Source organism: Amaranthus tricolor, chromosome 11 (genome assembly GCF_026212465.1).
Source record: "Amaranthus tricolor cultivar Red isolate AtriRed21 chromosome 11, ASM2621246v1, whole genome shotgun sequence".
NCBI lineage: Eukaryota > Viridiplantae > Streptophyta > Magnoliopsida > Caryophyllales > Amaranthaceae > Amaranthus > Amaranthus tricolor.
The window spans coordinates 1,492,554-1,504,255 of NC_080057.1; the positions used below are offsets into that span (position 1 = coordinate 1,492,554).

At 33.5% G+C, this 11,702-nt stretch overlaps 2 protein-coding genes across 2 annotated transcripts; both read right to left on the minus strand.

Annotated features, from left to right (window-relative positions):
• Positions 1-1,166: 1,166 nt before the first annotated feature.
• Positions 1,167-2,346, minus strand: LOC130826432 (uncharacterized). The gene is made up of 2 exons (XM_057692022.1): positions 1,287-2,346; positions 1,167-1,198 (listed from the first exon to the last, which is right to left on the minus strand). The coding sequence occupies exons 1-2, from the start codon at positions 2,344-2,346 to the stop codon at positions 1,167-1,169; spliced, it is 1,092 nt and encodes a 363-aa protein (XP_057548005.1).
• Positions 2,347-8,356: 6,010 nt separating this feature from the next.
• On the minus strand, positions 8,357-9,536 carry LOC130826433 (uncharacterized). The gene is made up of 2 exons (XM_057692023.1): positions 8,477-9,536; positions 8,357-8,388 (listed from the first exon to the last, which is right to left on the minus strand). The coding sequence occupies exons 1-2, from the start codon at positions 9,534-9,536 to the stop codon at positions 8,357-8,359; spliced, it is 1,092 nt and encodes a 363-aa protein (XP_057548006.1).
• Positions 9,537-11,702: the final 2,166 nt, after the last annotated feature.

Here is an 11,702-nt window from a genome sequence, read left to right on the forward strand (position 1 = left end):
TTACTTCAGTAACACTCTTTGGATTCGGCCATTCCATCACTGCCCTAATCTTTTCAGGGTCAACAGAAATTCCATCTTTTGAAACAACGTGCCCTAAGAAAGATATCTTTTCTAACCAAAATTCACATTTACTAAACTTGCCAAAAAGTTTCTCCTTTCTCAACTTCTCTAAAACTATCCTTAAGTGCTGCTCATGTTGCTCTTCATTCTTCGAATACACCAATATATCATCAATAAACACAACCACAAACTTATCCAGGTAAGGGTTGAAATATCTTTGCATGAGGTCCATAAATGCTGCTGGAGCATTCGTTAGACCAAATGGCATTACTAGAAACTCATAGTGCCCATATCTGGTTCTGAATGCAGTCTTAGGAATATCTTCTTCAGCAATCCTCAATTGATGATAACCAGACCTCAAATCTATCTTCGAAAAGACCCTTGCTCCCCCTAACTGATCAAAAAGGTCGTCTATCCTTGGCAAAGGATAACGATTCTTGATGGTAATCTTATTGATCTCCCGATAATCAATGCATAGCCTCATACTCCCATCTTTCTTTCTGACAAAGAGGACCGGAGCTCCCCATGGTGAAACGCTAGGTCGAATGAAACCTTTTTCCAGCAATTCATCTAGCTGCTTTTTCAGCTCAGCCAATTCAGCTGGAGCAAAACGGTAAGGAGTTTTAGAAATAGGGGTGATATCAGGAATAAGGTCAATATGGAAGTCTACTTCTCTTCTTGGAGGTATACCGGGTAATTCTTCAGGAAACACATCAGAATATTCTTGCACGATCGGGGTTTCTTGCAAACTAGGTTTAGGTTTTACTTCTTCAGTAGTAACATAACATCTTCATCTCCTTGTCTTATCATTTGTGATGCTTGAATTACAGAAATTGTCTCTAGCTGAGATCTTGAGTTCTTCCGAATACACTTTGTTCCCTCGGAAGTTTTTATTCTAACAACCTTTTCCTTACACAAAATCTCCGCTGAATATCTCTCCAACCAATCCATACCCAAAATTATATCAAATGTTCCCAAATCAAATTGAATTAAGTCAGCTGGTAAAAGATTCCCACAAATCTCCAATGAAAAATCATAAAAGATACGATCACACAGGTAAGGTGTACCATCAGGTAAGTTGATACACAAGTGGGATTTTTGAGGTTTTAAAGAAATAGAAGATATGCGGAGAAAAGCACTGGAAATAAAAGACCTATCCGCTCCACAATCAAACAAAACATTTGCTGTAAAATTACCAACAGGAAATTTTCCAGAAATTACTTTACCTTCAACTTCAAACTCCTGGTGTAAACCATCATAATGATCTCCAATTGCATGCAGGCCTACTGATGCTTTAGTCTCATTCCTCTGATTGCCAAATGCTCTGTTTCCTGCAGCTTCTGATGTTGTTTTGCTCAGATTGAACGTTTCCCCGCAGTTACTAGCCAGATGTCCCTCCTTGTGACACTTGTAACATACAATCTTCCCATTACAGTTTCGGCCTCGATGATCTTTTCCACATAACCTACATTTCCACTGTGTCGGCCTTGCTACAGTCTGAAACGGCTTCTTCCCTTCATTCCTGGCCTTCTTGTACCTACTGCCCCCACTAGATTCATTCTTTCTTTTATTAAACCCGTCCTCTTTTTCCAAAATACGCTCGTACTCTAAGGCTTGATTGTACAAATCATCAAAATCTTGATATCTAGGAGTGCCTTTTTGGATCCTGAGGTTCAGACCTTCGAAAAATCTAATCGCCTTGCCTCGATCAGAGATCACTATTTCGGTAGCGAATCTAGCCAGCTCTCTGAACTTACTTGTGTACTCGATCACTGACATAGTTCCTTGCCTCAGAAACAAGAATTCATTCTCTTTCTTTCTCTGAAGCGAGGGTGGGTAAAATTGATCACGAAGCTTCTTTAGAAATTCTTCCCATGTAGAATCTATGGCGGTTTGTTTTACAGTCCTCCACCATAATTCAGCAGTGCCTGTTAAGTAGAATGCGGCTAATCTCACTTTCATCCTTGACGGGCAGTTTATAGCCTCCAACAGTTTCTCCATTTCTGCAATCCAATCCTCAAAGCGAACTGGATCAGGTTCTCCATCATATTTTGGAGGTTGATGACTAGACAATCTCTTATAAAATTTCCCCTCATCATCTTCATGGAAACGACTCATCTGCTTCTCCATTAAGTTCAGCAGCCTCTCATTATTCCTTTCCATCATTCTTAACTGATTTTCCAGAGCCTGAACTCTTGCATCCTGGGTCGTGTCATCAGCAAAATCATTCCTCGTCTCTTGAGGTTCACTTCTTGCGATATATCCTCTACCACCACCTCTTGGCATCTTCAATAAAGTAGGGAAGTGTTGCGTTAGCTACATTTTAAATTGCAAATCACATATTTTTTTTAAGCACAGAAAACACATAAAACAAATTTCATTTAAAATACTAATTTTAATTTTTTTTTTTTTCAAAATGTAATTTATCACGGTGTTTCCTAGTATCGGATAAGAAGATCCGACCATTCGAATAATGTTGGCTCTGATACCAAGTGTAACGGATCGTTCTTTTCTAATGTAGGTTTATTATAAAATATAGTAAGTAATGCTAATCGGAAGTCTATCGTACCGTGGTTATTGCGAAAAACAAATAAGACAAAACAGAATTTTCAATAAAAACAAAGAAAACTTAAATCATTAAAATATAATTTTACGTATTACATCTTTCTTTAATACATAATTATCGTTTTTACATACCCATAATATAAACTACATATATAATAACATCACACAGACAATACTATAGCTTCTTAATAACTTCATGTAAAGTTACCTGCAGCATCTGCTCCCGAAATATGGGAACAGCCGATGGAAATCGGTCAGCTTTAAAAAAACCGAGTATAAAAACTTACCGCAACTATACAAGTATGGATAGTATATGCACGACAATTAAGTAATAAGCAAAAATAAGTGCATTGCAATAAATAATATGCAAGGTATCTTATGTATTATAGGGAATTCATTTTTATATTAGATTCATTTATATATATATATAACTTCTGGTCCTTCTGCTTGAGTACCAGGGCGTGATTTACAAACACTTCTGCTTGAGTGTTAGGGCGTGGAATCCGATTACTTATTTAATGAATGCAACACATATGATCTTTGTTTGATATATGTAAGGGCCTGTTAGGGTGAGGTAAACCAAAACCCCTAACTTAGTGGGAGTCGTCACTCCTCCAGTACAATGTTGCTCGAGCCACAGATCAGGTTAAACAACCTTACTGTGTTCGCCGTATTTTACGTGCCGGAAAACACGTCCCACGTTTTTTACATGCCGGAAGCATGGTTCGGCATTTCCTTACTATCAAGCCTTTTTATTATCATGTTACTGTTTTCATATAAATGCAACATTACAATAACATACAATAGAAATAAATTCATTACGACTTACATACAAATAATCATTTATTATTATTAAACTAAAATGGGTATTTAGTATTTATTTGTAGATAAATTTTCAATTAAGCTTAATTAATTTCTTATTAGCTTATTTTTTTTTTTAGATTTAGTACATGAATAATTAATTCCCGTAAGATCAAAATCGACACGAAATATTTTAAAATAAATAAATTTTTATTAAATAAGTTGGTATATATTTTTATTCACCAAAATAAATTAATTTTAATTATTATTTCACTTTTCTTTCTGTTTGCCTACAATAACAATTTAGATTATTAATTTATTTCTTTAAAATTTAAATATCACAAAATTTAAAAAAAAATAAAAATTAATAATTTAAATGAAATGAAAATACAGTAACACTAAAAAAAATTATTTTTTTTCCAGAATTATTTATTTTTAACCAATTTATGAATTTTCTTATTTTATGCGTTTTTTAAGCAAAAATTAATAATAATATTTATACTCAACTATAATTCACGAAATTAATACACAACTTATATTTCATATGTATATATGTACAGAAAAATTTTCGTTTAAAAATATTAATGTTTACTATTTTAATTAAAATTATTTCAGATTTTGCGGTTTGTTTTTTTAGAAAAAATTAATAATAATATTTATACTCAATAATATTTCACGAAATTAATACAAAATCTATATCTCATATATATATATGTACAGAAAAAATTTCGTTTAAAAATATTAATATTTACTATTTTAATTTAAATTATTTCAGATTTTGCGGTTTTTGGCAATTCAAAGAATAAATCATATAAATTAAATTACAACGAATTAATTCACCAAAATTTGCAGAAAATGAAATTTAAATATAATAAACACATATAAAAATTTATGGGCATAATTTCATGTAAATAAATATATGTAAGAATTTATACCTTCAATAATTTCACTATTAATTATTGTAGAATTTTTAGCCACAAAATTAGCTTCCTCCCCTTGAATTTCTATAATTAATACTAAATACTATTATTAGAAAATTTTTGAGAATTTTTAGGAATTTTTCTAGGGTTTTTTTGGAATTTTTCTTTAGGAATTTGCTTTTAGGAATTAATTTTTCTGATTTTTTTTTTCCTCCTCTTTTCATTTACCCACGGTTCTTTGGGTATAAATAGGCTAAGGATAGTAATTAAATTTTTTTTTTTATTATTTTAATCTTCCTTCATGTGTAAGAAAATCAAAAATCCAAGATCTTATTCTTGGTTTTATGTAAAAGATAAGACTACATTAATTTTTTTTTGGCACCTAGCCATCTTGCCGCCAACTTTAAAGATTTTTACTTTTACTTTTTTTTTTTTTTATATTATTATATATATTTTTATTTTTAATCGTAAATTAATATAGGAAATAAAAAGATTAAGTTATTGTAGGTAATTTAGCTAGACTTAATATTTAGGTAATTTATTTTAAGAGAAATAAATTATACATAAAAGAAAATCAAGAGCTTAAAAACGATTGGAATAAAAATTTCGAAATGGCATTAAAAAGAAAATAATAAAACGAAACGATTATTGAATTTGTCAAAATATTTAAGATTAAGGAAAACGGTCTGTTACAACTCTTCCCCCCTTAACATAGTTTCGTCCAGAAACTTGAACCTAAATGAACAACTGGGGATAGCGTTCTCTCATATCAGTTTCACTTTCCCAAGTTGCTTCTTCGACATGATGGTTCGACCATAGCACTTTAACTTGAGGTATTCTTTTATTCCTCAATTCTTTCACTTGACGATCCAAAATTCTAATTGGTCTTTCTTCATAAGCTAGGTTTTCATCAATTTGGAGGGGTTCGTGAACTAACACATGGGATGGATCGTGGATATACTTTCTCAACTGAGAAACATGGAATACATTATGAACTCTAGCTAAACGCGGGGGTAAAGCTAGTTCGTATGCCACCTCCCCTACTCTTTTCAAAATTTCAAAAGGTCCGATAAATTTAGGGCTTAATTTCCCTTTTATCCCAAAGCGTTGGACTCCTTTCGTTGGTGAAATCTTTAGAAATACTTTGTCACCTTCAGCAAATTGCAAAGCTCTGCGACGGTTGTCTGCATAACTCTTCTGTCTACTTTGTGCTGCCTTCATATTCTCTTGCACTACCCTCAAGCTATCAATAGAGTCTTGGATAAGATCTGGTCCTTCAGGCACATTTCGGTCCATCTGATCCCAACACAACGGCACTCGACATTTCCTCTCGTATAAGGCTTCGTTTGGTGCCATCTTGATGCTGGTTTGATAGCTGTTGTTGTATGAAAACTCTATCAAAGGTAATTTCTGCTCCCATGAACCACAAAATTCAAGAATACAACATCTCAAAAGATCCTCTAATGTCTGGATGGTTCTTTCGGTTTGGCCATCAGTAGCCGGATGAAATGCAGTACTTAAACATAGCTTCGATCCGAATGCTTCTTGCAACTTTTCCCAAAATCGTGACAAAAATTTTGGGTCTCTGTCAGACACAATGGTTCTCGGTACTCCATGTAATCTTACAATTTCTCGAACATAAGCGTCAGCCAATTGTTTTACTGACCATGTTCCCTTCATCGGCAGGAATCTTGCAACTTTGGTCAATCTATCAACTATTACCCAAATTATGTCATTTCCTCGTTGCGTTCTTGGTAATCCAACTACAAAATCCATGGATATGGAATCCCATTTCCACTCAGGAATTTCTAGTGGTTGAAGTAGTCCAGAACTCTTCTGCCTTTCAAATTTCACCTTCTGGCATATCAAGCATCGAGATACAAAATCAGCTACATCTTTCCTCATACCTTTCCACCAAAATAATTTCCTTAATTCTTCAATCATTTTATCTCTACCAGGGTGTAAGTGAAACATTCCTTGGTGTCCTTCCTTCAAAATCTCTTTTTTCAACTCTGTGTTGTCTGGTATACACAATCTCCCGTTCATTCTTAGTTCACCTTTCTCACCCACTTCGAACGCTTCTATCTCTTTTCTTTGAACTCGAATGATGAACTCGATAATCTCGGGATCTTCTTGTTGTGCTTCTATAATTATTTCAAACAAAGTCGGTTGTATAGTCATTGCTCCCAAATACTCAAAAACTTGATAGTGATGAACAATTTCTAGATCTAACTTCTGGATTTCTCGGTATAGTTCCCAAGGTACCGTCATCATAGCATTTACAGATATCCTCGGCCTTCTGCTCAATGCATCTGCCACTTTGTTTGCTTTTCCGGGATGATAATTTATATCAACTTCAAAGTCTTTAATGATTTCCAGCCACCGCCTTTGTCGCATATTCAGCTCCTTCTGAGTGAAGACATATTTCAAATTTTTATGATCAGTGAAGATCTTGCATGGTACTCCATAGAGATAATGTCTCTATAACTTCAGGGCAAAAATTACAGCTGCTAGTTCAATGTCGTGTACTGGATAATTCAACTCGTGTGGCCTTAATTGCCTTGACGCATAAGCTACTACTTTGCCTTCTTGCATTAGCACACATCCCAAACCTTCCTTCGATGCATCACAATATACCTCAAATGCTTTCCCACAGTTGTGCATGATCAACACAGGTGCCGTCGTAAGTCTCCTTTTAAGCTCTTCTAATGATTTACTCTGCTTCTCGCCCCACTGAAACCGAACTCCCTTTTTAAGCAACTCAAACAACGGTCGGGCAATTTTAGAAAAATTTTCCACAAACTTCCTGTAATAGCCTGCCAAGCCTAAGAAACTTCTTACTTCAGTAACACTCTTTGGATTCGGCCATTCCATCACTGCCCTAATCTTTTCAGGGTCAACAGAAATTCCATCTTTTGAAACAACGTGCCCTAAGAAAGATATCTTTTCTAACCAAAATTCACATTTACTAAACTTGCCAAAAAGTTTCTCCTTTCTCAACTTCTCTAAAACTATCCTTAAGTGCTGCTCATGTTGCTCTTCATTCTTCGAATACACCAATATATCATCAATAAACACAACCACAAACTTATCCAGGTAAGGGTTGAAATATCTTTGCATGAGGTCCATAAATGCTGCTGGAGCATTCGTTAGACCAAATGGCATTACTAGAAACTCATAGTGCCCATATCTGGTTCTGAATGCAGTCTTAGGAATATCTTCTTCAGCAATCCTCAATTGATGATAACCAGACCTCAAATCTATCTTCGAAAAGACCCTTGCTCCCCCTAACTGATCAAAAAGGTCGTCTATCCTTGGCAAAGGATAACGATTCTTGATGGTAATCTTATTGATCTCCCGATAATCAATGCATAGCCTCATACTCCCATCTTTCTTTCTGACAAAGAGGACCGGAGCTCCCCATGGTGAAACGCTAGGTCGAATGAAACCTTTTTCCAGCAATTCATCTAGCTGCTTTTTCAGCTCAGCCAATTCAGCTGGAGCAAAACGGTAAGGAGTTTTAGAAATAGGGGTGATATCAGGAATAAGGTCAATATGGAAGTCTACTTCTCTTCTTGGAGGTATACCGGGTAATTCTTCAGGAAACACATCAGAATATTCTTGCACGATCGGGGTTTCTTGCAAACTAGGTTTAGGTTTTACTTCTTCAGTAGTAACATAACATAAGAACCCTTCATCTCCTTGTCTTATCATTTGTGATGCTTGAATTACAGAAATTGTCTCTAGCTGAGATCTTGAGTTCTTCCGAATACACTTTGTTCCCTCGGAAGTTTTTATTCTAACAACCTTTTCCTTACACAAAATCTCCGCTGAATATCTCTCCAACCAATCCATACCCAAAATTATATCAAATGTTCCCAAATCAAATTGAATTAAGTCAGCTGGTAAAAGATTCCCACAAATCTCCAATGAAAAATCATAAAAGATACGATCACACAGGTAAGGTGTACCATCAGGTAAGTTGATACACAAGTGGGATTTTTGAGGTTTTAAAGAAATAGAAGATATGCGGAGAAAAGCACTGGAAATAAAAGACCTATCCGCTCCACAATCAAACAAAACATTTGCTGTAAAATTACCAACAGGAAATTTTCCAGAAATTACTTTACCTTCAACTTCAAACTCCTGGTGTAAACCATCATAATGATCTCCAATTGCATGCAGGCCTACTGATGCTTTAGTCTCATTCCTCTGATTGCCAAATGCTCTGTTTCCTGCAGCTTCTGATGTTGTTTTGCTCAGATTGAACGTTTCCCCGCAGTTACTAGCCAGATGTCCCTCCTTGTGACACTTGTAACATACAATCTTCCCATTACAGTTTCGGCCTCGATGATCTTTTCCACATAACCTACATTTCCACTGTGTCGGCCTTGCTACAGTCTGAAACGGCTTCTTCCCTTCATTCCTGGCCTTCTTGTACCTACTGCCCCCACTAGATTCATTCTTTCTTTTATTAAACCCGTCCTCTTTTTCCAAAATACGCTCGTACTCTAAGGCTTGATTGTACAAATCATCAAAATCTTGATATCTAGGAGTGCCTTTTTGGATCCTGAGGTTCAGACCTTCGAAAAATCTAATCGCCTTGCCTCGATCAGAGATCACTATTTCGGTAGCGAATCTAGCCAGCTCTCTGAACTTACTTGTGTACTCGATCACTGACATAGTTCCTTGCCTCAGAAACAAGAATTCATTCTCTTTCTTTCTCTGAAGCGAGGGTGGGTAAAATTGATCACGAAGCTTCTTTAGAAATTCTTCCCATGTAGAATCTATGGCGGTTTGTTTTACAGTCCTCCACCATAATTCAGCAGTGCCTGTTAAGTAGAATGCGGCTAATCTCACTTTCATCCTTGACGGGCAGTTTATAGCCTCCAACAGTTTCTCCATTTCTGCAATCCAATCCTCAAAGCGAACTGGATCAGGTTCTCCATCATATTTTGGAGGTTGATGACTAGACAATCTCTTATAAAATTTCCCCTCATCATCTTCATGGAAACGACTCATCTGCTTCTCCATTAAGTTCAGCAGCCTCTCATTATTCCTTTCCATCATTCTTAACTGATTTTCCAGAGCCTGAACTCTTGCATCCTGGGTCGTGTCATCAGCAAAATCATTCCTCGTCTCTTGAGGTTCACTTCTTGCGATACATCCTCTACCACCACCTCTTGGCATCTTCAATAAAGTAGGGAAGTGTTGCGTTAGCTACATTTTAAATTGCAAATCACATATTTTTTTTAAGCACAGAAAACACATAAAACAAATTTCATTTAAAATACTAATTTTAATTTTTTTTTTTTTCAAAATGTAATTTATCACGGTGTTTCCTAGTATCGGATAAGAAGATCCGACCATTCGAATAATGTTGGCTCTGATACCAAGTGTAACGGATCGTTCTTTTCTAATGTAGGTTTATTATAAAATATAGTAAGTAATGCTAATCGGAAGTCTATCGTACCGTGGTTATTGCGAAAAACAAATAAGACAAAACAGAATTTTCAATAAAAACAAAGAAAACTTAAATCATTAAAATATAATTTTACGTATTACATCTTTCTTTAATACATAATTATCGTTTTTACATACCCATAATATAAACTACATATATAATAACATCACACAGACAATACTATAGCTTCTTAATAACTTCATGTAAAGTTACCTGCAGCATCTGCTCCCGAAATATGGGAACAGCCGATGGAAATCGGTCAGCTTTAAAAAAACCGAGTATAAAAACTTACCGCAACTATACAAGTATGGATAGTATATGCACGACAATTAAGTAATAAGCAAAAATAAGTGCATTGCAATAAATAATATGCAAGGTATCTTATGTATTATAGGGAATTCATTTTTATATTAGATTCATTTATATATATATATAACTTCTGGTCCTTCTGCTTGAGTACCAGGGCGTGATTTACAAACACTTCTGCTTGAGTGTTAGGGCGTGGAATCCGATTACTTATTTAATGAATGCAACACATATGATCTTTGTTTGATATATGTAAGGGCCTGTTAGGGTGAGGTAAACCAAAACCCCTAACTTAGTGGGAGTCGTCACTCCTCCAGTACAATGTTGCTCGAGCCACAGATCAGGTTAAACAACCTTACTGTGTTCGCCGTATTTTACGTGCCGGAAAACACGTCCCACGTTTTTTACATGCCGGAAGCATGGTTCGGCATTTCCTTACTATCAAGCCTTTTTATTATCATGTTACTGTTTTCATATAAATGCAACATTACAATAACATACAATAGAAATAAATTCATTACGACTTACATACAAATAATCATTTATTATTATTAAACTAAAATGGGTATTTAGTATTTATTTGTAGATAAATTTTCAATTAAGCTTAATTAATTTCTTATTAGCTTATTTTTTTTTTTAGATTTAGTACATGAATAATTAATTCCCGTAAGATCAAAATCGACACGAAATATTTTAAAATAAATAAATTTTTATTAAATAAGTTGGTATATATTTTTATTCACCAAAATAAATTAATTTTAATTATTATTTCACTTTTCTTTCTGTTTGCCTACAATAACAATTTAGATTATTAATTTATTTCTTTAAAATTTAAATATCACAAAATTTAAAAAAAAATAAAAATTAATAATTTAAATGAAATGAAAATACAGTAACACTAAAAAAAATTATTTTTTTTCCAGAATTATTTATTTTTAACCAATTTATGAATTTTCTTATTTTATGCGTTTTTTAAGCAAAAATTAATAATAATATTTATACTCAACTATAATTCACGAAATTAATACACAACTTATATTTCATATGTATATATGTACAGAAAAATTTTCGTTTAAAAATATTAATGTTTACTATTTTAATTAAAATTATTTCAGATTTTGCGGTTTGTTTTTTTAGAAAAAATTAATAATAATATTTATACTCAATAATATTTCACGAAATTAATACAAAATCTATATCTCATATATATATATGTACAGAAAAAATTTCGTTTAAAAATATTAATATTTACTATTTTAATTTAAATTATTTCAGATTTTGCGGTTTTTGGCAATTCAAAGAATAAATCATATAAATTAAATTACAACGAATTAATTCACCAAAATTTCCAGAAAATGAAATTTAAATATAATAAACACATATAAAAATTTATGGGCATAATTTCATGTAAATAAATATATGTAAGAATTTATACCTTCAATAATTTCACTATTAATTATTGTAGAATTTTTAGACACAAAATTAGCTTCCTCCCCTTGAATTTCTATAATTAATACTAAATACTATTATTAGAAAATTTTTGAGAATTTTTAGGAATTTTTCTAGGGTTTTTTTGGAATTTTTCT

Bases quoted from the DNA above. Each gene is read 5' to 3' on its own strand.
- LOC130826432 (XM_057692022.1), bottom strand. From the start codon at position 2,346: ATGCCAAGAGGTGGTGGTAGAGGATATATCGCAAGAAGTGAACCTCAA. The intron at 1,199-1,286 runs GTAAAGTAATTT...TTTTATTTCCAG, and splicing joins CCAGGAGTTTGAAGTTGAAG to TGCTTTTCTCCGCATATCTT.
- LOC130826433 (XM_057692023.1), bottom strand. From the start codon at position 9,536: ATGCCAAGAGGTGGTGGTAGAGGATGTATCGCAAGAAGTGAACCTCAA. The intron at 8,389-8,476 runs GTAAAGTAATTT...TTTTATTTCCAG, and splicing joins CCAGGAGTTTGAAGTTGAAG to TGCTTTTCTCCGCATATCTT.